This window comes from Urocitellus parryii, chromosome 6 (assembly GCF_045843805.1).
Source record: "Urocitellus parryii isolate mUroPar1 chromosome 6, mUroPar1.hap1, whole genome shotgun sequence".
NCBI lineage: Eukaryota > Metazoa > Chordata > Mammalia > Rodentia > Sciuridae > Urocitellus > Urocitellus parryii.
In genome coordinates this window covers 132,810,432-132,834,594 of record NC_135536.1, presented here as the reverse complement: position 1 = coordinate 132,834,594, position 24,163 = coordinate 132,810,432, and the positions used below count along the sequence as shown (strand labels likewise).

Here is a 24,163-nt window from a genome sequence, read left to right as displayed (position 1 = left end):
TCACTTTACCAGAACCAGCAATGACTGGGCCTAATGTTCCCTTTTGGGCCCTATTAGCAAGTTTAATAACTGGATAAATACTAGTGTCCTCTCAGAAGTGCCTCTATAACACTGGGGCTGTTCTGAGGACTTGAACTTCAGTGTAACAAGGTGTAAGAATCATTAACACAACCCAGAAACCACATAATTCTAATCCAGAGAGATATATCGCTTAACATTAAAACAGGCTTTTATAAAACACACATTTGCTGAATACCGAACCTGGCAATGTCCACTCAGAGTATTTCTGTAATATTGGAATCACTTCTGCACCATATTTTTCCAGCTTGTCTTCAGTAACACCATCAATTTGAAGTAAAACCTCAGGATCAGAAGATAAAGATTCTGTGCATGGGTATAAAATTAGGAATTTAAATTACCACCCATAGAAAATCCACTGAATTCATGCTCATTCACTCTTTCAGTTCATGTCTGCTAAATGCCAGCTAACTGCAGAGCACTGGGCACATGGGCCGATTTTCTGTTTTCTTGTTGTGGTGCTGGATATTGAACTCAGGGCCTATGCATGCTAGGCAAGCACTCTACCAACTGAGTGATATTCCCAGCCCACCCAGGCTGCTTTAGGCAAAGTTAGTACCACAGAGGCAGCAGACAGGCCCAAAGGGCAGAAGCCATTATCCAATTCCAGCAGGGAGGACACATAAACCAGGGCAGTGAGTGGGAGAGGGCCATGGGCTTGGGAGAAGCTGGAGGGTAGGATCTGGGCAATGTACTCAGACTTTAAACAGACTCTGCTCTTGCCACTGTTCCCACTGCCAAGATTTGCCCAGCTGCAAGACTGATGTCACCTGTATTTGCTGAGAACACCCACATTTCTATTTCCAGCTCTGACTTCTTTCTGGCACTCCAGACTTGTACACCCTGCCCAAGAGACCTAACCAAATGCTACTGCCCCCAGACCAAATTTGTTCTTCATCCAGTCTTTCCCATGTGGGATGGAGCAATGAGCAGGCAGTTCAAAATCCTCTACAGAGAGACAGCACATCCATCTTGCAACTGGACAAGTCTGTCATTTTAAAGGTCACTCTGGCTGCTGTATGGAATATAGACTGTGAGGGAAAGATGGAAACTAGGAGCCTGGTGGGAGCCAGTGCACAAACAAGTAATGATAGAACAATCTAGAATGTAGGAGTGGAGTCAGAGAGGAGAGACTTGGTTAAGTTTTGGAGGCTGAGTCTGTAGCGTCTATTGTTGTGTGGCTATGGGGAGTAAGGGAGTAATAATTCCTATTTATCTGACTTGAGCAAAGGATGGATTTCAGATCCTTTCCAATCTGTGATTTTCACATCATTCCTATGTTTAGAGGAAAAGCGATAGACTGTGGGACAGAACAGAAGGTTTATGAAGGGGGCTAGTGGAAGATGAAGTGGGAAAGGCAAGTAAAATGTAGACCCTTGATAGAATTTATATTTTATCGGTAAAGCTGTTGTAGTTTTAGTGGTTTTTGGAAAGATTAAGATGTACATAGTGCTCACATCTGGACATAAGGAGACCAGTTGAGAAACTACACTAATAATCTTGGGAAAAAATGCTGTTTTTCATTGATTCTAAGTCACATATTTTTTCACATAGTAGCATTCCGGAAGTCAAGATGCATCCTACAATTGCTGATGGCCATTGGCAGCTATCTTTTGGTTGTTGCTGGTCCAGGTAACTTGGTCCCAGCTATTAATACTGTTGACAGGTTAACAAAGTCACTCTATTATTGGTATCTTACATATATAACTTTGCTACACAACATCTTCAAAAAGATTGTACTGTGATTAGCATTAAAAAAGCAACTATTAAAAAAAAACTATGAATGCAGAAAAGCTGGAGACACAGTAATGGGGAATAAATTTGGCATTAATTTACTGAGTCTTTGAGGAAATGACCACAATTTCAGTTTCTTTCAATTTTTTTATGTGACCTAAAAAAAGAAGATGCCTAGAGGTTGGGGTTGTGGCTCAGATGAAGAGTGCTTGCCTAGCATGTGTGAGGCACTCATCACCACATGAAAATAAAATAAAGGTACTGTGTTCACCTACAACTAAAAATAAATGTTAAAAAAAAAAAAAAGAAAAAGAAAAAAAAATGCCTAAAGTAGACGAAGCAGTATTACATTTTTGTTTTTAGGAGATGTGCAACCTTTTGTTGATACCTTCTGGTGGACTGGGGTGTAGCTCAGTGGTTGAGCAGGTGTTTAGTATAGACAAGACCCTGGGTACAACCCCCAGTACCATAGCACACAACAAAACAAACCAGAATGAGAAACATTAGGACCTGGACACCTGAGTGAAAGAGTGATTTGGCAGTAGGGGTAAGAATGGAAGAGAGAGGTGATGATTAAGAAATTCAATGCAGGAAGAAATATGCACCAGTCAATTATATGAACAACTTATTTTTTCAGAGACTTTACTACTGAAATTCTAGGTTGATCTATTTCAATCCATGGAAACAATCAGTAAGTACTTCTTAACTAAAGACATATCAGTATGCTAGATCCAGATTCAAAGAAGCATAAAGCATGATTTCTTTTTATAAAAAACTTAGCTCTTCACAACACTGACTTTTGCACATGGAAATGAAGCTAAACATTATAAGGCAGGTAAATAATCATCACAAATAATCAACACCTGACTTTACATAATACAATTAACCTCATCTTTTAACATCTAGCATTAGAACAAAATATAAATTTAAAATCATACCACATACAATGTGATATTTATATCAAAACACACACACACACACACACACACACACACACTTTTTTTTTTTTGGCAGTGCCGTGGGTAGAATCTGACCATTAAGCTATCCCCTAGTCCTTAAAACTCTATTTTGTGTGTGTGTGAATCCAGGTTTTTTTTTAAAAAAACACTAAGCTACATCCTCAGTCCTTTTTATATTTTTTGAGACAAGGTTTTGCTAAGTTGCTGAGGCTGTCCCCAAACTTATTATCCTCCTGCCTCAGCCTCATGGGTCCCTAGGATCACAGATATGCACCACTACACCTGGTGGAACTGTTTATGTCTTCAAGAATTATGATTTTATCTCAAGAATGAGTTTAAATGGTTAAAGAGCTTTCAAAACAGATTAAATAAAATAATTAAATAGACAGGACATATTTATCACTCAAGAAGTTCCTTAGTAAGGTGAATTTTACCTTATTAATCTGTGCCATGTAATGAAAGGTACACATGCACCTACCTGCAAGCTTCTTGAGAGTAGCAGTATTAAAAATATTGAAGTAATGGACACCAAAAACTTTCCCCAGGGATTTGCAGACTTCTGTAAGTTCTCCAAGACATTTCTTAACCATCTCTTCCCTCTCAGATACTTTTGCCACTAAAGCTTTTTGTTTTTTCAAATTGCTGAAATTTTCCATTTCAATAAAATCTACCTTTGTGAGAAAGAAATCATAGGAGTAGATAAATGAACACTTGCTCCCAAATAGGGGCTTTATTCAATGATTAACTGCATTTATTTATTTATTTTTTTGTATTACTGTTCTTCTAAGTAGACAATAAGCCCCTTTGGAATAGGGGCTATGCATTCTCCATTTTTCTGTCTCCAGGATCTGGTATAGAATAGTTTCTTAAAAAATGCTTATTAAATGATTATAGGAAGATTTAGTGACCCCCAAACCCATTAAATTCATTTTGACATATGTCAAATAACTTGAATTCAATTTTAAGCTCTTTCCAATTAAGAAGTTCAGAATATGTTCCTATAGGACAGCATCTAGAAATGTGGTATTGGTAAGCCTTGGGAGAGACACTGCACTTTGCAGTAATATACTTTGGTCCACTCACTGTGAAATAATAAAATAAAACAAACATTTAAAATGGCTTACCTTTAAATGCCCATTTAGTACACTCTGGGCTTTTGTTCCCAGCATTATATAGGCAATTGGTTGGTCATTGGCATTGATATATAAGTCTTCATCCAAAATCTTCTCAAGTATTAGCTTTTTAAAAAGTCTTTCAGCATTGTGACGTGAATAAGCAGATCCCTTTCCAAATATACCTGACTGAATTTTTGCACTCTTACTCCCTAAAGGCAGAAGAAGTTAGATGAGTAAATATAGGTATACCAACACACTTATAAGAAGCTTAAAAAGTCATTCATGAACATGTTTGACCAATAGATCATCTACTTCACAGGAAAGTCTGTGGTACAAATCAACACTCATTTCTGTATAAGAATATCTGAGTGAAATTCTAAAATTTCTGTGGTTGCATGTACCTTTTTTTTTTTGGTGCCAGGGATGGAACCCAGGGCCTTGCACATTTTAGGAAAGTGCTCTGCTACTGAACTACATTACTAGTTCTTTTTATTTTGAGACAGGGACTTGCTAAGTGGTAGAGGCTGACCTCAAACTTGCAATCTTCGTGCCTCAGCCTCCCAGGAACTGGAATTACAGGCATATGACATTGTTCTTGGCAGCTATCACTTAAAATGTTTTTATTTTCAGCCAGGGTCACCATTTGAAATTTATCTACTGAATCCCCACTATGAAAGACCATTTATGTTATTCCCTTCACTTTCTCCTTCCCCAAAATTTGTTAGTTATATCCTATTTATTGGTTCATCTTTTTTATTTGGTACCAGAGCTTGAACCCAGGGGCACTAAATTGCTGAGGCTGGCTTTGATCTTGTGATTCTCCGGCCTCAACCTCCCAAGTCACTGGGTTTAGAGGCATGCATGCCTGGACATCTATTGATTGATTATTTCTGTACCTTTAGAAAGAACTCCCCACAAACATCCTCCCCTCTATAAGAGGTTATGTGCACATGAAGCCCTTCCATACTCCTTTTATCCTACTTTTATTTTAACACGTTGAGATTAGCATTTACATGCTGGCCTGTCTGTAACCATGGTTAAGTCTATATGTGGATTCTAATTACTTATTTTATGACAAGTTTCTTCCATATTTGGAACAATGTCCTGGCTCTTATGCAATCCAAAGGAAAATGTTTACTTCATCCATGTCAAATGGATTATTTTTTATAAGTTTTATCAATTATTCAAAATCAAGTTATGATTTCTTTTGTTTTATATCTGATCTTGGCTCTTATATAATCTCCCCCTTGGAGTTTCCAGACTTTTCTCTTTTGTTGGTCAAGAAGTAATGTTTGTGTTAATCACTATAAACAATAAAAAAATTTGTTTTTTATTCTTTCTATATACTGATGGAGACTCTTTATTCTTGACTTTCTGTTACAGTTTGTACAGATTGCTACTGGCCCTATAGCATAGCCGTTATGATGGGATTTCTTCTCAGTGGACTCACAGGTCCGTGCCACTATCTAATGTCTTGTGATGTGTGACATCATTTTGTTTAGTTTCCATGATTGCTGATATTAATCTGATGTTAGTCTGGTTTTAGTTCCTGTTTTTTCTTTCGAAAGCTTAAGATTGTCTTTGACGAGGTCTAGAATATGCCACCATGGCATAAAAATTATTTTGAGCAGAAGGCATTTGAGTTCCTGAAATCTTTTATCTGCTAAAAAGAAGAGTCTGTCCAAAGAACCCGAAAGAACTCACTTGTCATCAATTCCCTCCCTGGGAAAAACCAGAGAAGGTTGATCTTATAAGCAAAGATGAGAAGTTTGTACACCATACTTAAACAGACATGGCCACAAAAAATGTCCTATCTCCCATCTAATCTCTGAAGGGCCCATTTACCTACCTTCCTTCCTTTGTACCAGGGTTTGAACCCAGGGGTGCTTAACCATTAAGTCATATACCCAGCCTTTTTTATTTTTTTGGGACAGGGTCTCACTAGGTTCCTTAGTGCTTCACTAAGTTGCTGAGGCTGGGTATAATCCTCCTGCCTCAGTCTCCAAATCACTGGGATTACAGATGTGCACCACTAGGCCCATCTGAATTTTTTTAGATGTTTAATTTCAATTAACTAAAAAAAATAAAACAGATGACTTACCCAGGAAAATATCAACCAGCATGTTCATAGTAAATCTTCCAGAAGGACCTACATGTTTTATATTTCTTGTTCCTTGTGATGAACTATATTCTTGAACAAAACTTACAATATTTTTCACGTCATCAGTCACATCTCTTGTTTTATAATCCTATGAATAAAAAGATTACCTTCTGCTATAGTTAATATAATGACAGATAGATTACTACAGTTTAATATTAACTGTGGTAGACTCGTAACTCATTTCTAGACCAAAACTAAGACTAAAAATTAAGGAAGTTTCAAATGTTTCTTTTTGCCAAAGTTCTAGTACAATTAGTATTCTATCTATTTTATTACTGTTTCACAGACATATCTTGTCTTTCAACTATCTGCCAGCACTCTGTGGGTAAGAAAAAAATATATAAATATATAAAATCCTTCACACCTCCTGAAACAGTGCTCTATTATTTCCCATCAGTTCACTGTCTCACTTCCCTCACATGCCCCAACCTTGCCCACTTTTTGAGTCCCCATTACTGATGGTCTTTCACTTCCACTTATCCTAGTTTTCTATACTAGCAATACTCAGCACACTTGTAATTCTGAAAATCTACACTACTGTGTCTTTGGATACATGACTTCATGCATGCTCTAGGCAAGCACTGTACCAGTGAGCTAGGCCCTAGTCCTCTCACTCCCTTTAACCCTTGTTCACTTGCCACTTTCTGACAACCTGAAGTTGAACAAGTTTCTTGTGTTACATCAACAATCAGTAGTCTTTCTGAGGTCCCATCCAGAAAAGTCCAGAGAAACCCCTCACTCTAATATCATCCCTGCCTTAATTCTTGGTGACTTCAGTATGCAGAGATGACTCTCCAACTTCTGGCCGTAGGTATCTGGATTTCCTCTGCTCCAATGATTCTGTCTTCCAACTACATCAGCCACTTGCTCTCATGTCACACCAATAATGGCAACTCTATCTATCCTATCTTTTAACTCATGCCATCTAGCACTCTGACTCCAACAAGCCACTGGGGCTGCCTAGCCAATGATCCTCCACCTCAGATGTCCTCCAAATTCAGCTTAAATTTCACAGCAGTTCTTATTATCATTACCTCATGTGCCATCCACCTGCTGTTTGGTCAGTTCATGGCATTACTTGGCAAAACACGTTAGGTCCAACACACCTGTACCTGTGTCTGAACTTAGCTGGACAAACACATAAATTATGTAGAATATCTTTATTTTCATATATGGCCACAAATCTCAATTGGACCTTTAATGTTGTAGGTAATTATTATATATCCCTAGTGTATTATTCCTCAATTTTTTTTTCTTTTCTTTTTTTTCCTTTGGTACTGGGTATTGACCCCAGGGGCACTCAACCACAGAGCCACATCCCCAGGCCTATTTTGTATTTTATTTAGAGACAGGCTCTCTCTGAGTTGGATAGGGTTTCACTATGTTGCTGAGGCTGGCTTTGAATTTTCGATCCTCCTGTCTCATCCTCCTGTGCACCACCATGCCTGGAGCTTCATTTTTTTTTTTAATTTTTTTTTGTTATACATGGTCACAATATCTTTATTTTTATGTGGTGCTGAGGATTGAACCCAGTGCCTCACGCTTGACAGGTGAGCACTCTACCTCTGAGCCACAACCCCAGCCCCTAATACTCCTTTTTTAATACCTTTATTTAATTTGTTTTATTTTTAATGTGGTGCTGGGGATCGGACTCAGTGCCTCACGCATGCTAGGAAAGTACTCTATCACTGAGCCACAACTCCAGCCCAGACCTCCATTTTTTTTAAACCATAGAAACCCACAAACTATGGCATATCATCTAGGTGTATGTGTGTTTTGTTTTTTAAAAATTTTTTGGTAGTTGTGGATGGACAGCATGCATTTATTTTATTTGTTTATTTTTATGTGGTGCTAAGGATCGAACCCAGTGCCTCTCACATACAAGTGCTCTGCCACTGAGCCACATCCCAACCCCTGGATGTGTTTTTAAAAATAAAATTTAACTGGCACAGTCATAGAACATGACTGGAAAATTGATATATTTATTATGGATGCTTTTGGGTTACAATGGCAGAGTTGAATAGTTCTAGCAGAAATCAGGTAGTCATCAAGTCTGAAGTATTTTACTTTCTGTCCCTTAATATAAAGTTTGCTATTGGCCGTGGTGGTGCACACCTGTAATCCCAGCTACTAAGAGATCCTGTCTCAAAAATATTTTTTTTTAAAGTTCTGGGGATATAGCTCAGTGATAGAGCACACCTGGGTTCAATCCTCAGAACAGGGGATAGGAGGTCACTTGGAGAGTTGTCTATATTCAGTCTCTAATTTTTGCCTCATTTTACTGAAAATGGTCAAGTCAAGGTCATTAAGATTTCTGCAATGCTAAATCCTATGCTGAATTCTTAGTCCTTCCTGTACTTGACTTAGCAGCAGCACTTGACATGATTAGCACTTCCTCCTTCTTGAAACACTTCCTGTACTTGGTTTCCTTGGCTTTCCTCTTACTGCTGCTCTTTCTTGGTTTCCTTTCATAGTTCTTCCTCTTTTCCTCAACCTCTTAGGAGCCATGGTAAGTCTTTGGTTTTCTTATGTTCTGCCTATTTTTTTTTTTTTTTTTAGTGCTGAGGATTGAACCCAGGGGCACTCTACCACTGAGCTATATTCCTAGACCTTTTTTATTTTGAGACAGGATCTCACTAAGTCGCCTAGATTGGCCTCAAACTTGTGATCCTCCTCCTTCAGTTTACCGAGTAGCTGGGATTACAGATGTGTGTCATTTTGCCTGGCCCTTCTGCCTAAGTTTATACTCATGAAGATATTAGCTGGTCTCGTGGCTTTAAGTATCATCTATTAATTAATGCCAACCACTCCCAACTTTACATGTATCACCAACCTCTTAATAAAATTCCTGAATCAAACAGACCTATGTCATTCATGTCCAAAACTGAACTCTTGATCTTCCTTGCCAAATAGCCTTCTGTATTTTGGCTAACGGTAACTCCATTCTTGTAGTTCCTCCAGTCCTTTAGCCTTCATTTTGCTGTTCTGACCCTCCATTATACCTCTTCCTGTCACAGACTCTCAACCCTGCTCAGACATGGGGCTTCCTGCAGTCCCTCTAGTGCTCCAGGACTACTCTCCAACTCAGGGCCTTGGCTCTGGTTAATGCTTCTGCCAATATGCTCATATTCAGAGAGCTGCTGAGCTAACTTTCATTTCAAGGTTTTGCTCAAATGGGCCAACTTATCTAATACTGCATTTTGGACCCCACCCATTGTTCCTGTCTTCTTACTCTGCTGAACTTTTCACCAAAGTTCTTTTCCTTAACATATTCTTGTTGTGTATATTACTTGCTATCAGCCTTCCCCTACTAGAATGCAAGCTCTACAAGGGCAGGTATTTTTATTTATTTTGTTCAATAATGTGTCTTAAATTCTTAGAAAAGTGTCTGCTATAGAAAAGGTCCTCAACAAATATCTGTTGATAGAGTAAACTGATTAGCGCTGTTTATAGGGTGGAGTGGGAAGAGACAGTTGTGAATCTGCAGATTCTACACTGAGAGAGTAAACTCCCCTGTTTTGGTCAGTGCTGCAAATCTCACTTGCAGCAATTACAATTATATGAACACATATGTCTCTCCCTTCCAGACTATGAACTGGTCTACAATGTGTTCATTTGGGAGTCTCCAACATTTTGTAAACATTTTAAAAGATATGAAATGTGAAAATATTCTATAACCATCTTGTAGTTATTAAAACATAAAATTGCCATGATAGGTACAATACATACCTAATAATTGAATTTAACAATCTCCCAAGGTTATTTGAGGGGACAGATCATACTGAACTCAGAAGCCAGTGCCATTATTAGTATTATAATTGTTTTTAGTACCGGGGATTACCTGGGGTGCTTTATCACAGAGTTACACCTTTAGTCCTTTTAAAAATATATATATCTATTTTTAGTTGTAGCTGGATATAATACTTTTATTTTATTTGTTTTTATTTTTATGTGGTACCAGGAATGGAACCCAGTGTCTCATGCATGTTAGGCAAGCACTCTACCATTGAGCCACAATTCCAGCCCCCAGTCATTTTTTATTTTGAGATAGGGTCTCATTAAATTGCTGAGACTGGATTTGAACTCGAGATTCTCCTGTCTTAGCCTCCTAAATCTCTGGGATTACAGGTGTGTGCTACTGTGCCAGTGCCATTCTTTGTAGGTTAAAAAAAAAAAAAAAAAAGAGTAATTTAAAGTACTTGAGTATAAACACAGTACCTACTAATGCTACTCTTTCAAGATTTTTTTTTAATTGTGTTTTTTTGTGGACTGAAGGTTGAAACCAGGACCTCACACATGCTAGGCAAGTGCTCTACAACTATGCTATAGCCCAGGCCATTTTAAAATTTTATTTTGAGGCAGGGTCTCACTAAGTTGCCTGCCTCAGCCTCCCAAGTAGCTGGGATTACAGGTGTGTGTCTTCCAACTGACTGAGATCTTTAAATATAGGTTATAGTTGATTTAAAATATTCTACCTGCCCATGTTAGATCATTTGGCATGTTTATGAATTAATGATATTTCTAAAATATTCTGTAAATATCAGTGCACATATGTAACCTCAATATTTTGAACAGGTGGATGTCTAGTATATTTTCTTAATAGTCTTCTAATTCTAAAAAATGATATTCTATAAAATATTTTAAGAGGGCTGGGGTTGTGGCTCAGTGGTAGAGTGTTTGCCTAGCATGTGGGAGGCTCTGGGTACAATCCTTAGCACCACATAAAAGTAAATAAGTAAAATAAAGGTATTGTGTCCAATTACAACTAAAAAATAAATATAATGTAATGTGTGTGTGTGTGTGTGTGTATAAAGAATTTTTCTATTCCTAATTATGATATGGAGGACAAGCCCTGTCTCTTGTCTTTTGTGGCCCATATTCTGGGATCTAACTTGTGTTTTCTTTTTTAAGTTTTAAGAGAGAAAAAAAAAAAAGCTGGCAATTTCCTTAATTATTAAAGAATTAAAAACAAAACTAAACTAAACAATAACTCATTTTACCTTTGTTTTACAGCAATTATCACAAGAAACATCCGGGTATTTCTTACAAAAATCAGGGTTAAATCCATTTTCTCCGAAGTAAGCTAAAAGCTGTATTCTCCTGCATTCTGTTATATTTTCACAGTAATGTACCATGCTATACAAATTATTGAAATGAGTCTCTCTTGTATGATGGTTTCCATCTTTTTCCACTAAAAGGGATGAAAAGCATAGTAAAACATACTTACTACATTAGAAATTTAAAGAATAGCACAGAAATACTTAGAATTATAGAACTTTAATACTAAATAAGAAAATTGCTATTATTGGCATTCTATTAGTATAACAATTTCTTATTATAATTAACTGGGATTTATGTTTATCTCAAGATTTTAATTTAATTTTATAGAATTACATTTTAGATTTTTGTTTTCAAATTGAAAAATTTTTTTGGTGGTGGAGACTGAACACAGGGTGTCCATGTTCTTACCACTGAACCATATCCTCAGACCCTGAAATGGAAAGATTTTTTTTCAAATTTTCATTATTTCCAATGATGAAGGCTTGACTTATATTTCCTATATTATCAGATATGCATGTACTGAAATTAATATCCAAAGAAAGCATGACATAGAACTATGGCAGTAGGTTGTACACCTTCCTGAGCCCGTGAGGTCTAAGCAGTTAAGCCAGTGGCTCCACAACTATATGCCGAGGGCTAGAGGTGTAGTTCAATGGCAGAGCTTTGGCCCAGAGTGCACAAGGACCCAGGTTCAATTCCTAGCACCACATGTAACAAAACCATTGTGCAACAAAGCCTGGAGTGCTGTAGTGAACTCTTAGGTGTAGGTTATTTTAAATTAAAGGCAAACAACAATAACTGACATTGTCGAATACCACACAAACAATTTGAGGTACTTCATGGTTTTAACATTAGATTCTGCTTTACTTTTTCCAATAACATCATTATCTTTGTGAAGCTAAGAATTTCACAGTTGCTCTAATAAAAACAAGTACCTCAAGAAAAATGAATGTTATCTTGTTTTTCTTTGTCTCCATGCTGGGCTGAGGACAGAACCAAGGGCCTTGTGCATGCTAGGCAAATGTTCTGCCACTAAGTCAAATCCCTGACTCAAGAAAATGAATGTGAAACAGAAAATGAGAGTGGTAGTGCTCAATTTGATTCTGAAGTTTAAAAACAGCAAGTACTTACTTCCCATTAGTAAGTGATATAGTTACTTAAGAATAAAATAAAAATCTGATTTCTTGGGCTAGGGATGTGGCTCAAGAGGTAGTGTGCTCGCCTAGCAGGTGTGAGGCACTAGGTTCGATTCTCAGCACCATATATAACATAAAAAAAACCCAAAAACAAAGTGAAGATACTATGTTCACCTAGAACTAAAAAATAAACCTGATTTCTTCCAGTTTATTAGTATTATTCTTCAAATAATTTAATATTTAATATTAAATAATATTTCAAATAATTTAAGTCCTAAATAATTATGAGTCAAAATAATTACAATTTAAATATTTACACTAAACTATTTGGATTTAACAATATAGATGCTCCCTGACTTATAAAGGTCACATCTTGATAAACCCATTATAAATAATTTATATAGCTTTCATACCATTGCAAAATCGAAAAATTATCATTTAATCTATCACAAGTAGGAGACTGTATGGGTTTTGTCTAAAAATACAAGTGGGCAAACCAAGTGTAAACAAGGGATTTTTGGGGGTTAATACCCATTTTGGTATAGTGTAAGAATCTTGAACTTTGGCATCAGATGAAATCGTGCTCAGTTAGGGTTCTGCATTTATTAGTTCTGTATCTCATTTTTTTTCTCTGTATAATGAGAAAATAGTCTTATCTTTTAAGGTTGTGAGAAAAAAAATGAATTGATATGTGTAAAGCATTTAAAATAGCATGTGGCAAGTGCTAACAGTATATTATCTATAATAATTACCATCCCTGCAACACAGTCACTACTCCCACTGCTCCTGCTATTTTGGCTACTGTCTCAGAGACCTTGGGGGCAAGTCAAAAAATCTTTCTGAAGCTTGCTTTTCTCATGAGTAGCTCTACCTAAAAAGTCAGATGTTGCTTATAATCCCAGCAGTTCAGGAGGCCAAGGTAAGAGGATGATAAATTCAAGGACAATCTCAGCAACTTAGCAAGGCCCGAAGCACCTTAGAGAGATCCTGCCTCAAAACAGAATATAAAAAGGGCTGGGGATGTAGCTCAGTGGTTAAGCACCCCTGGGTTAATCCCTGATACCAAAAAAAGCTAGTTGTTATGGGTAAATAAAGTAAGATGATACAGAGTTTGACACAGTGCATAGCATGTACCATGCTGAGTATCTCTGCCAGAGTGAGAAAGTGATCTTAAAAATAGATATTTATAAAATATGTTCAATTATCACACCTGAGTACAAAGATGGGCCCAGGATATAATAAAATTCTAAAATATGTATTTACTTTGACCCAAGAAAGACTTGGTCTAGAAATATTTCCTACATAAATAACTGTAAAAATGCCTAAAGATATCAGTACAAGGGTATTCAATACTGCGTTGTTGGCAGCAGTAAAAAACAAGAAATAGGGCTGGGGATGTGGCTCAAGCAGTAGCGTGCTCGCCTGGCATGCGTGCGGCCCAGGTTCGATCCTCAGCACCACATACAAACAAAGATGTTGTGTCCACTGAAAACTAAAAAATAAATATTAAAAAATAAATAAATGCCTTTAGGGCAAGATTAAAAAAAAATGAAAAAACAAGAAATAATCTAAATATCTAATAAGAGGAGACTGGCTTAATAAACATGAAATTATCAGACTATGGAATTCTATGTAGCTAATTTATTCATATTAATTCTAGGGATAATTACAATCTAGTATTGACTGAAAAAAAGGGGTATATTTATATATATATACATACATATATATGTGTGTGTGTGTGTGTGCGTGCGTGCATGTGAGAGAGAATGTATAATGTAATTCCATTTATATTTTAAAATACAAGCATTTGGGAAAGGTAAACACAAATACAAGATGTTGCCTGCCTTTAATGGGGGAGGAGGGATGAGACAGGAGAGGGATATCTAGGAGACTATTGGTTGTACTCCCCCTCCCTTTTTTTTTGAGAGAATGTCTCACTATGTTGTGCAGGCTGGCCTCAACTCCTGAGCTTAAGTGATCCTCCTGCCTTGGCTTTCTCGGTAGCTGGGACTATAGTTACGTGCCACAATACTTGGTTTTGTTTTATTTCTTAAACTGGATGGTAGTTCATGAGAGTTTATTATTTTCTCCTTTTTATCTTTCTTTGAAATATGTATTACATGCAAGTTTAAATAATAAAATTGGGTCTAGAAGGATACAAAAGAAATCAACAACTCAAGTTGTTTCTTGAGACAAGACCATGGGCATGATTTAGCAATTTCCTGCCTTACACATGTCTGACATTTTCCATAATAAGCATGTATTACTTTTACAATAAAAGTGAACTAAAATAAAATTTCAATTTATATAAATACCTCTATTTCTCCATGATTATTTAAGGAAAACTGGACCCAAAGTACCACAATAGTAGGAGTGATTAATCTCATGACATGACAGAACATGACAGAATGTCTCTAGTAGAGCTCAGCTTACTCATTATAAGCCTCTTCAGTCTGGTCACATCATGATAGGTATAGAAAAGCAGGCAGTGAGATATTTCTCCATCTCGTCCAGCTCTGCCGGATTCCTGGTAGTAACCTTCCACAGATTTAGGAAGAGATGCATGAATCACAAATCGCACATCAGGTTTGTCAATCCCCATTCCAAATGCAATTGTTGCACAGATAACCTGATGTAAAGCAAAGGCCCATTAGATTCATAATGCATTTAAAGGAACATTTTAATAATGGATGTTTCTAAAAGCTCTATCCCTTATTTTACTTTAAAATGCACTCTACTTGACAAACTTATGTCTTAACTTGGTTCCACTATTTAGCATGACTAAGACAAGATTTTCATATTGATAACTTGCAATTTTATTAAGCCCATGAAGAGAAAGAGAAGCTTAGTGTGGTTGGTACTTTCTTATGTGAGTTGGTTTCACTACATGAGAGATTAATTGCACTCATTAGCCCTTCAATGTGTTGTCAGTGTTTGTTCTGTTTCTGATATGGAGGTGTCTGGGGGTTCTGTTCATATTGCCATGATATCCAGGCCTGTGTACATAAGTAATACTATCCTCAGGGGCTCCAGGCTGTTCCCAAGGCTCTGGCTCTCAGAGGTCATTGCTGCTAGCTCCTTGATGATTCAGGACAATAGTGCTCTCACCTGCTTCAGTTTTACCTGTGTTACCAGCTGAAACATACGCTGACTCTTTTTATTCATCAGTTGATTTCAAAGTCAAGGTTGTGAAATTTTAATTAAATCTCATATGGGTAAAAGTCAGAGCAGCTTATACAGGAGGGGAAAAAAGAAAAAGAAAAAGAAAAAAAAAGGCCAGGGTCTATGGCTCTTGGCCCATACAAATCACTTAGTGGAAGCAAGGTGATGGTTAAATTTTAGGAGGTTGACAAATCAGTTTTCAAGAATATCCATTTCAGTTGCAAATTTAGGACCTATTTAACCCAGACCAAAATGCTATATATCTCCAGGCAAAATTACATTATACAAATAAAGCTGTAAGTCTTTTTTTAGCACTTAAAAAAAAAAAAATGAATTGCTACTGCAAGAACAGTATTTCAAAAGCAATGAAAATATCTGGCAGCCAGACTGAGGCTAATGACATGATTTCAGTAACCGTGGGTACCAGAAAGGAACTGTAAGCTATGGGGTACGTGGACAGAAAATGGGCACATTTATCAACACTGGGAATGGCAGTGGCCTGCACTCTAGGGTAGTCATCCATCTAATTTATGGTACTTTGATCAAAAGGAAATCTCCTCAAAAAGTGAAAATCTATTGTGTCCTCTGGTGACGGAGAGCAGGAAGGGAAGTTGCGCAGTGAGATGTGCCTGCCCAGAGCTCTGCAAATGTCGTCTACCTTGAAGCCTGGTGATTCTCCCACTGCGAGGAGGGCACATGGCTATGAAGCACATCCTGAAGGCTCTGAGTGAGGCCACAGTGATGCTGACTCTTTCTGAAAGCTCTTATTTCTTTAACTAGGAAACTGGCTTTGACACATTACACTTCCTTCCTTATTTTGGTGTTGTTTTTAAACTTCAGGCTACATTCATTCTTTTTTAAAAAATTTTTAATTGTAGATGGACACAATATCTTTATTTTATTTATTTATTTACTTTTATGTGGTGCTGAGGATTGAACCCACTGCCTCACTCATGCAAGGCAAGCTCTCTACCACTGAGCTACAACCCCGCCCCAGGCTACATTCATTCTTTTCGAAGAAAAACAAATTTTATTTTTATTCTTTTTTCACCTATAATGGGGATGAACCCAGTGGTGCTCTACCACGTAGCTATATTCTCAGCTATTTTTTTTAATATTTATTTTTTTAGTTGGTCACAATACCTTTATTCCATTCATTTATTTTTGTGTGGTGTTGAGGATCAAACCCAGGGCCCCGTGAGTGCTAGGCAAGCGCTCTACCACTGAGCCATAATCCTAGCCCCCGTCAGCTATTTTTATTTATTTTTAAAAATTAGGGCTGGGGTTGTGGCTCAGTGGTAGAGTGTTTGCCTAGCACGTGTGAGGTGCTGGATTTGATCCTCTGTTTTAGACAGGGTCTAAGTTGTTCAGTCTGCCCTTGAATTTGCAATCCTTCAGCCTCAGCCTCCTGAGTTGCTGGATTATAGAAGTGTGTCACCACTCCAGTATAGATCTCACCAATTTTTAATTCCTCCCTTGTCATTTATTGTTTGTTCAAATCTTTCAGTCTATTTCTGGATTTCTGTTCCACTCATCTATATATAATGTACTACAAACCAGTAATGTGCTATTTTTTTCAAATTCTTTTAGTTTTTTTCATTTGACTGTCTTCCATGCAAACTTTAGAAAAAGTTTATACAAAGAAAAAAACTGAAATGTGTAATTATTTCAGTGAAGACAAACCAGTTTTTCTAAACTTTTTACATATCTGAAAATGCCTTTATTGTTTTCAACATATATGACAGTGAGCTGGGTATGAAATACTTTTGTCCAAGTCTTCCCTCTCCCTGCACCCCCCCCCCCCCCCAGTATTGGGGACTGAGCCCAACAGCGCTCTAGACTTTTATTCTATTTTTAATTTTTGACAGGGTCTCACTAAGTTGCCCATGCTGGTCTGAGTTTGCAACCCTCCAGACTCAGCCTCCCAAGAGATTAAAGGCATGAGCCACCATGCCCAGCTACTCTTCCCTCTTCTGATTCTGAAGACTGTCCTCCTCTTTTTGATATTTTTGATTTCTATTTCTCCCCCGCCACCTTTTTTTGTGGTACTGGGGTTTGAACCCAGAGGTACTTTACCACTGAGGTAAATCCCCTAGCCCTTTTATTTTTATTTTGAGATAGGGTCTCACTGAGTTGCTTAGGGCCCTGCTAAGTTGCTGAGGCTGACCTTGAACCTGTGATCTTCCTGCCTCAGTCTCCTGAGTCACCTTTATATTCTAAATCATCTTCATTATGTTGTTTGGTAAGATAGAACCACAGGAAGCCATGGTAGACAAAATAGGCCCAATTTCTAGCCAGTCAGGTTTGTCACTGGGTGGATCCTATATTTGGCATGCAGAACTCTGATGGTGCTGAAGGGCTGCAGCAGTATGGCTCTACATTTAATATTCTTAGGCTGGATCCCTATTCCTTGTTGCTAATATATCACACTTAAAAATTTTTTCTCCCTCAATTTTTGTCTTTTATTCTCTCTAACATTCTCAAGTTAAAATTATTCACTATATCCCTGATTGCTTCTCAGTTTTTTTTTTTTTTTAATACCAGACATCGAACCCAGAGATTCTTAACCACTGGGCCACATCTGCAGCCCTATTCATTGATTGATTGATTGATTGACTGGTACCAGGGATTGAACTCAAGGGTGCTTAACCACTGAACCACTTCCCCAGCCCCTTTTTTTTAAAATTTATTTTTTAGTTCTCGGCAGACACAACATCTTTGTTTGTATGTGGTGCTGAGGATCGAACCTGGGCCGCACACATGCCGGGCGAGCGTGCTACTGCTTGAGCCACATCCCCAGCCCTTCCCTAGCCCTTTATAAATTCTTTATTTTGAGACAGGGTCTCATTAGGTTGCTTACAACTTCACTAAGTTGCTGAGGCTGGCTTTGAACCTGCGACTCCCCTGCCTCAGCCTCCTGAGCCGATGGGATTAGAGGTATGTGTCACCACGTCTGGCATCCTTTTTATTTTTATTTTGAGATAGGATCATACAAAGTTGCTGAGAGCCTTGCTAAAATTGCTGAGGCTGGCCTCAAACTTGTGATTTTCCTGCCTTAGCCTCTTGAGCCACTGGGATTATAGGTGTAGGCCACCATGTCTGGCTCCTTCTCAGTCTCATTTTGATGTTTTCTATCTTTAAGATAAAAACAATTTGGGCTGGGGATGTGGCTCAAGCGGTAGCATGCTCGCCTGGCATGCGTACGGCCCGGGTTCGATCCTCAGCACCACATACAAACAAAAGATGTTGTGTCCGCCAATAACTAAAAAATAAATATAAAAAAAAAAAAAGATAAAAACAATTTGCATTCTACATACACAAGTTTGCTAATATACCAGAAAAGATTATTCCTTTTGTTTGTTTATTTAAAAAAATGTTACCTGGCAGCCATCCTGATTAATCCACTTGTGTTGCACTTCATCTCTGGCAGAATCACTGAGGCCAGCATGATAAGCAAGAGCAGCAAGACCATTCTTCTGTAAAGTGTCAGCCATTGTGTCACATTCCCGCCTGGAGAGGCAGTAGATTATCCCTGAGTCATCTGTCAAGAAACCAAAAACGGTAGTGAGAAGTGAGGACTTTTAACATAAATAACAATACGATTTACACTATGTTTTTAGAAATGTTAAGAAACATAAACAGATTTCTGTAGTGCACTTAGAACACAGGATGATCACACAGAATAACTCAGGAAAAAAATTCATACAAAGAAATAAGATGCGACTTAAAAAAATTTTTTTTTTAGTTGTAGATGGACACAATACCTTTATTTTCTTATTTTTTTATGTGGTGCTGAGGATTGAATCCAGTGCCTCACACATGTTACACGAGCGCTCTACCACTGAGCCACAACCCCAGCCCAAAATGCAACTTTTAATTCTATCCCTGCTAATGCCTTATGAGATGAACCTGGACTAGGCTCTATTTCACACTGGCTCTAAAATGGGAAAGCTCCCTTATACAAGCTTATAGAAAACACATGACAATATTTATCAAAGAGTCTTAAAAATACCTCTGACCAGCAAACTACAGTGATCCAGCCACATGAATGTTTATAGCAGCACAATTCACAATAGCTAAATTGTGGAACCAACCTTCAATAGATAAATATATAGGGCTGGGGTTGTGGCTCAGAGGTACAGCACTCACCTACCACATGCAAGGTCCTGGGTTCGATCCTCAGCACCACATAAAAAATTAATAAAATAAAGGTATCGTGTTCAATTACAACTAAAAAATAAATATAAAAAGATAGACAAATAGATAAAGAAACTGTGGTATATATACACAACTGAATATTACTCAGCATTAAAAGAGAATAAATTTAAGGCATTTGCAGGTAAATGGATAGAGTTGGAGAATATTATGCTAAGTGAAGTAACCCAATCCCCAAAAACCAGAGGCCGAATGTTTTTTCTGATAAGTGGATGCTGATCCATAATGGGGGTGTGGGAAGAGACAGGAGGAATGGAGGAACTTTGGATAGGTTAAAGGAGAGGGAGGAAAAGGGAGGGGAAATGGGAGTAGGAAAGATGGTAGAATGAGATGGACATTGTTACCCTAGGTACATGAAGACACAAATGATGTGATTCTATTGTGTATACAACCAGAGAAATAAAAAACTGTGCTCCATTTGTATACTATGATTTGAAATGCACTCTGCTGTCATGTAGAACAAATTAAAAAAAGATACACCTTTGACCCAGTTTCCTTCTAGGAAACTCACCTAGGAAATAAAGTGATATATGGACTCACACCAAAAGTTTTGTTTATAATTTAAAAATTAAAAAGATTTTAATGGGAAACATTATGGGAATAAGGTTGTGAAATAAAATATACTGTATCAAGTGTTTTTTTCTTTTATGTCAATATCTTTATTTATTAATTTAATTTTTATGTGGTGCTGAGGATCGAACCAGTGCTTTACACATTCGAGGCAAGTGCTCTGCCACTGAGCTATAGCCCCACTCCCTGTATCAAGTGTTTTCTAAGAAAAAAGATCAATTGACCTATAACATCTTTTTTAAAAAAAGTGTTTTCTGAGTTATAAAAAGCATGCAAAAATGCCTTTTATAACTTTTTTTAAACTTTTTTTTTTTTTAAAGAGAGAGTGACAGAGAGAATTTTTTAACATTTATTTTTTAGTTTTTGGCGGGCACAACATCTTTGTTTGTATGTGGTGCTGAGGATCAAACCCGGGTCACACGCATGCCAGGCGAGCTCGCTACCGCTTGAGCCACATCCCCAGCCCTGCCTTTTATAACTTAAAAAACAAAAATGGAGCAAACTGTTATGAACTTCAGAATCTCATTTTATTTAATATAACTCAAAGGCAAACACATTTGGGAGAAGGCACTACAATAAAGAGTTATATTCATACACTGATAGAAGCCATAGAAAGCACTGAAACCAAAATGATGATATAAGTGTGTAGGAGGAAATATTTAATATGCTTTTTTGTTAAAGTTTATTGTTATCTAAACAAATGAGATTTTATAAATTCTAGAATTGAAAGAGTTATAATATTCTGGTCTATAAATAACAAGTATCATCATTAAACAAAAAGAAATGTTTAATTTGCTATTTTATATATTCTATTGTGGTACTAAAGAGACACCTATTACTTTTAGATATCACATAACTGTACTCACATGGGTGATGCTTTCGGATCCATTCTAAGCAATCAAATGCTACCTTTTTAGGTTTTTTTGGTAATACATAGTATTTCAGATTATGTCTGTTAAAGCTCATGCTGAACCTAAAAGAAATGCCAAACACAAAATTTAGTTACTACGAAAAATATAGATCTAGCCATTGGCATGAACTGAAAGTATACCTCAAATTCATTAACCCAGATGAGATGTTATTAGAGGATGGGGCATTTGGGAGAGAATTAGGTTATGAGAGTGAAACCATGAATGAGACGAGAGCCCTTATAAAAGTAGAGACCTCACTAGTTTTAGGTGTGGCTATAATGAGAAAAGTACCAACTGCAAACCAGAAAAGGGACCACACCAGATGGGATCTGCTAGTACACTGATCCTGGACTCCCCAACCTACAGAGCAATGAGAAATAAATTTCTCTTATCTCAGCTACCTAGCCTATGATATTCTGTTCAGTTAGCATGAACAAAGGCCAACATCTTCAAAAATTAAATACTGATTTTCCACATTCCAAGCCTAATTATCAGTTTGTCTTAAGGTGAATACTACCACTGGCAGCTTATATAACAGAACACTGAAATGGAGGTTAGATTAAAGGTTAAAGAAAAGAATGGTTGGTGAGTGTGGTGGCACACACTTGCAATCCCAGCAATTCAGGAGAGTGAGGCAGTAGAGTCTCAAATTCTAGGCCAGCCTGGGCAACTTAGTGAGACCACATCTCAAATATAAAAAGGGTTAAGGATGTAGCTCAGTGGTAAAGTGCCTCGGATTTAATCTCCAGTACCAGGAATAGGGAGAAAGAATAGTGAGAATTACCTCCCACCCCGCAATGCCTGGCTCTCTTCTTTTTTGCAATATCTCCTTCAGCAGTCTATTTTAAACTGCACCCAAATATTATTTCAATGAGTCCCAACTCTTGCCCTCAACTTAGACCTCCTTTCAGAGTTCTGAACCATATTCCAATATGATTTTAGATCCGTGATCTAAAATTGAAGCATGCATTCTCCTAGGAGTACACAAAGACTTTCTAAGGGTAAATGAGCAAAGAAAATTTTAAAGCATCTGGAGCCTCAGGTTTTGTTTTAATATTTTTTAGTTGTAGATGGATACAATCTCTCTCTCTCTCTCTCTCTCTTTCTGGTGCTGAGGACTAAACCCTAGGATGCCTCACATGTGTGAGGCAAAGTTCTCTATCACTGAGCTACAGCCTCAGCCCTGGAGCCTCAGTTTTTACATGCAGTTAAGACTGATCTGAGAATGCTTTTCCAGACCAGACATCTTGCAGGCTCATCCTTTTCCAGTCTTCCCTTTTATAACTGTCCTCCCATTTTCGAAACACAAACCAACCAACCCCACTTTTTACTCATTTTATTTTATTTTTTTAAAGAGAGAGTGAGAGAGGAGAGAGAGAGAATTTTTAATATTTATTTTTTAGTTTTCGGCGGACACAACATCTTTGTTGGTATGTGGTGCTGAGGATCTAACCCGGGCCGCACGCATGCCAGGCGAGCGCGCTACTGCCTGAGCCACATTCCCAGCCCCCTTTTTACTCATTTTAAATTTTACCACCATGACTTGTTTCACGAGGTTAAAAACCTCCAGGACACCAAACAAAGCAAAATGAAATACAGTACAGATATGGGTGAAATTTTCTTTAATCAAAGCACCAGAAATCTGGTGAGTCTTCTGTCTTTACATTTTACCTATTTCTGTTAAGGGTAAAGAATAACATTGGAAATGAAGCATTTTGGCCCTCATTGGAGTTCTGATTTCAAATAGACCGAGAGTAAAGTAGTGAAGTAAAGATGATCTCCACCTTTGGATGCTGTTTTATCCCTGACCACTGTCACTTTGTGACTTGTGAAACTAACCGTTAAACAATAATTCAAAACCAGCTTTTATTTATATGTACAGAACAGCTGGAATTCTTTTAATGTTTCAAATGATAGAGGATTATGTAGCAAACTGGCAAAAAAATGATGATAGATAAAAGAATGATACATTAATTGGCTATTTTTTTTTTGTTGTTCTGGGCATTAAACCCAGATCCTCAGGGATGCTAAGCATGTGTTCTACCATTGAGCTACATACACCCTCAGCTCCTTCTAGGACTATTTTCATTATTCTTAGGCAATTATTTACAGTTGCTATTACAGCAAAGGAAACTGCAGTCCAGATAAAATTATGGCATAAAAGACCTGCCTTACAACAAATACAAATGATGAAGAAAAATCTTAAAATTTATTTGAGCTGATTTGGACTATGGTGTACAAGTATTCCTGTCCATATGAATACTGAAGTGACGATAACTTTCTCTGCACTTAAAAATAGTTTAATCTCAGAAAAGTGTTTTATTTAGTAAAATATTAAAAATAGTTTGGGTCAAAAGGAGAGATGAAAACATGTTTAAGAGAGCCTACATCTTGGGAGCAAATCTTTACCTAGCACACATCAGATAGAGCACTAATCTCTAGGGTATATAAAGAACTCAAAAAGCTAAACACCAGGGCTGGGGATGTGGCTCAAGCAGTAGCGCGCTCGCCTGGCATGCGTGTGACCCGGGTTTGATCCTCAGCACCACATACAAACAAAGATGCTGTGTCTGCCAAAAACTAAAAAATAAGTATTAAAAATTCTCTCTTTCTCTCTTTAAAAAAAATAAATAAATAAAAAAGCTAAGCACCCGCCCCAAAAAATCCAATCAACAAACGGGCCAAGGACCTGAACAGACACTTCTCAGGATATACAATCAATCAAGAAATATATGAAAAAATGCTCATTATTTTTAGCAATTAGAGAAATGCAAATCAAAACTACTCTAAGATTTCATCTCATTCTAGTCAGAATGGCAGCTATTATGAAGACAAACAACAATAAGTGTTGGCAAGGATGTGGGGAAAAAGGCACACTCATACATTGCTGGTGGGACTACAAATTGGTGCAGCCAATATGGAAAGCAGTATAAAGATTCCTTGGAAATCTGGAAAAGGAACTACCATTTGACCCAGATATCCCTCTCCTCAGACCATACCCAAAGGATTTAAAAACAGCATACTATAGGGACACAGCCACATCAATGTTTATAGCAGCACA

General features: G+C 37.4%; 1 protein-coding gene across 1 annotated transcript in view; it reads right to left on the bottom strand.

The window, feature by feature from the left end:
- The window catches only part of Blm (BLM RecQ like helicase), a 100,633-nt gene that overhangs the window by 5,514 nt on the left and 70,956 nt on the right, over positions 1–24,163 (bottom strand). Inside the window, exons 13-20 of the mRNA XM_026388142.2 lie at positions 21,058–21,164; positions 18,787–18,947; positions 14,678–14,873; positions 11,048–11,238; positions 5,988–6,135; positions 3,896–4,095; positions 3,250–3,442; positions 262–384 (exon numbers count right to left, since the gene is read on the bottom strand). Coding sequence (XP_026243927.2) covers positions 262–384; positions 3,250–3,442; positions 3,896–4,095; positions 5,988–6,135; positions 11,048–11,238; positions 14,678–14,873; positions 18,787–18,947; positions 21,058–21,164 — 1,319 coding nt within the window. The remainder of the gene's footprint in view (positions 1–261; positions 385–3,249; positions 3,443–3,895; positions 4,096–5,987; positions 6,136–11,047; positions 11,239–14,677; positions 14,874–18,786; positions 18,948–21,057; positions 21,165–24,163) is intronic.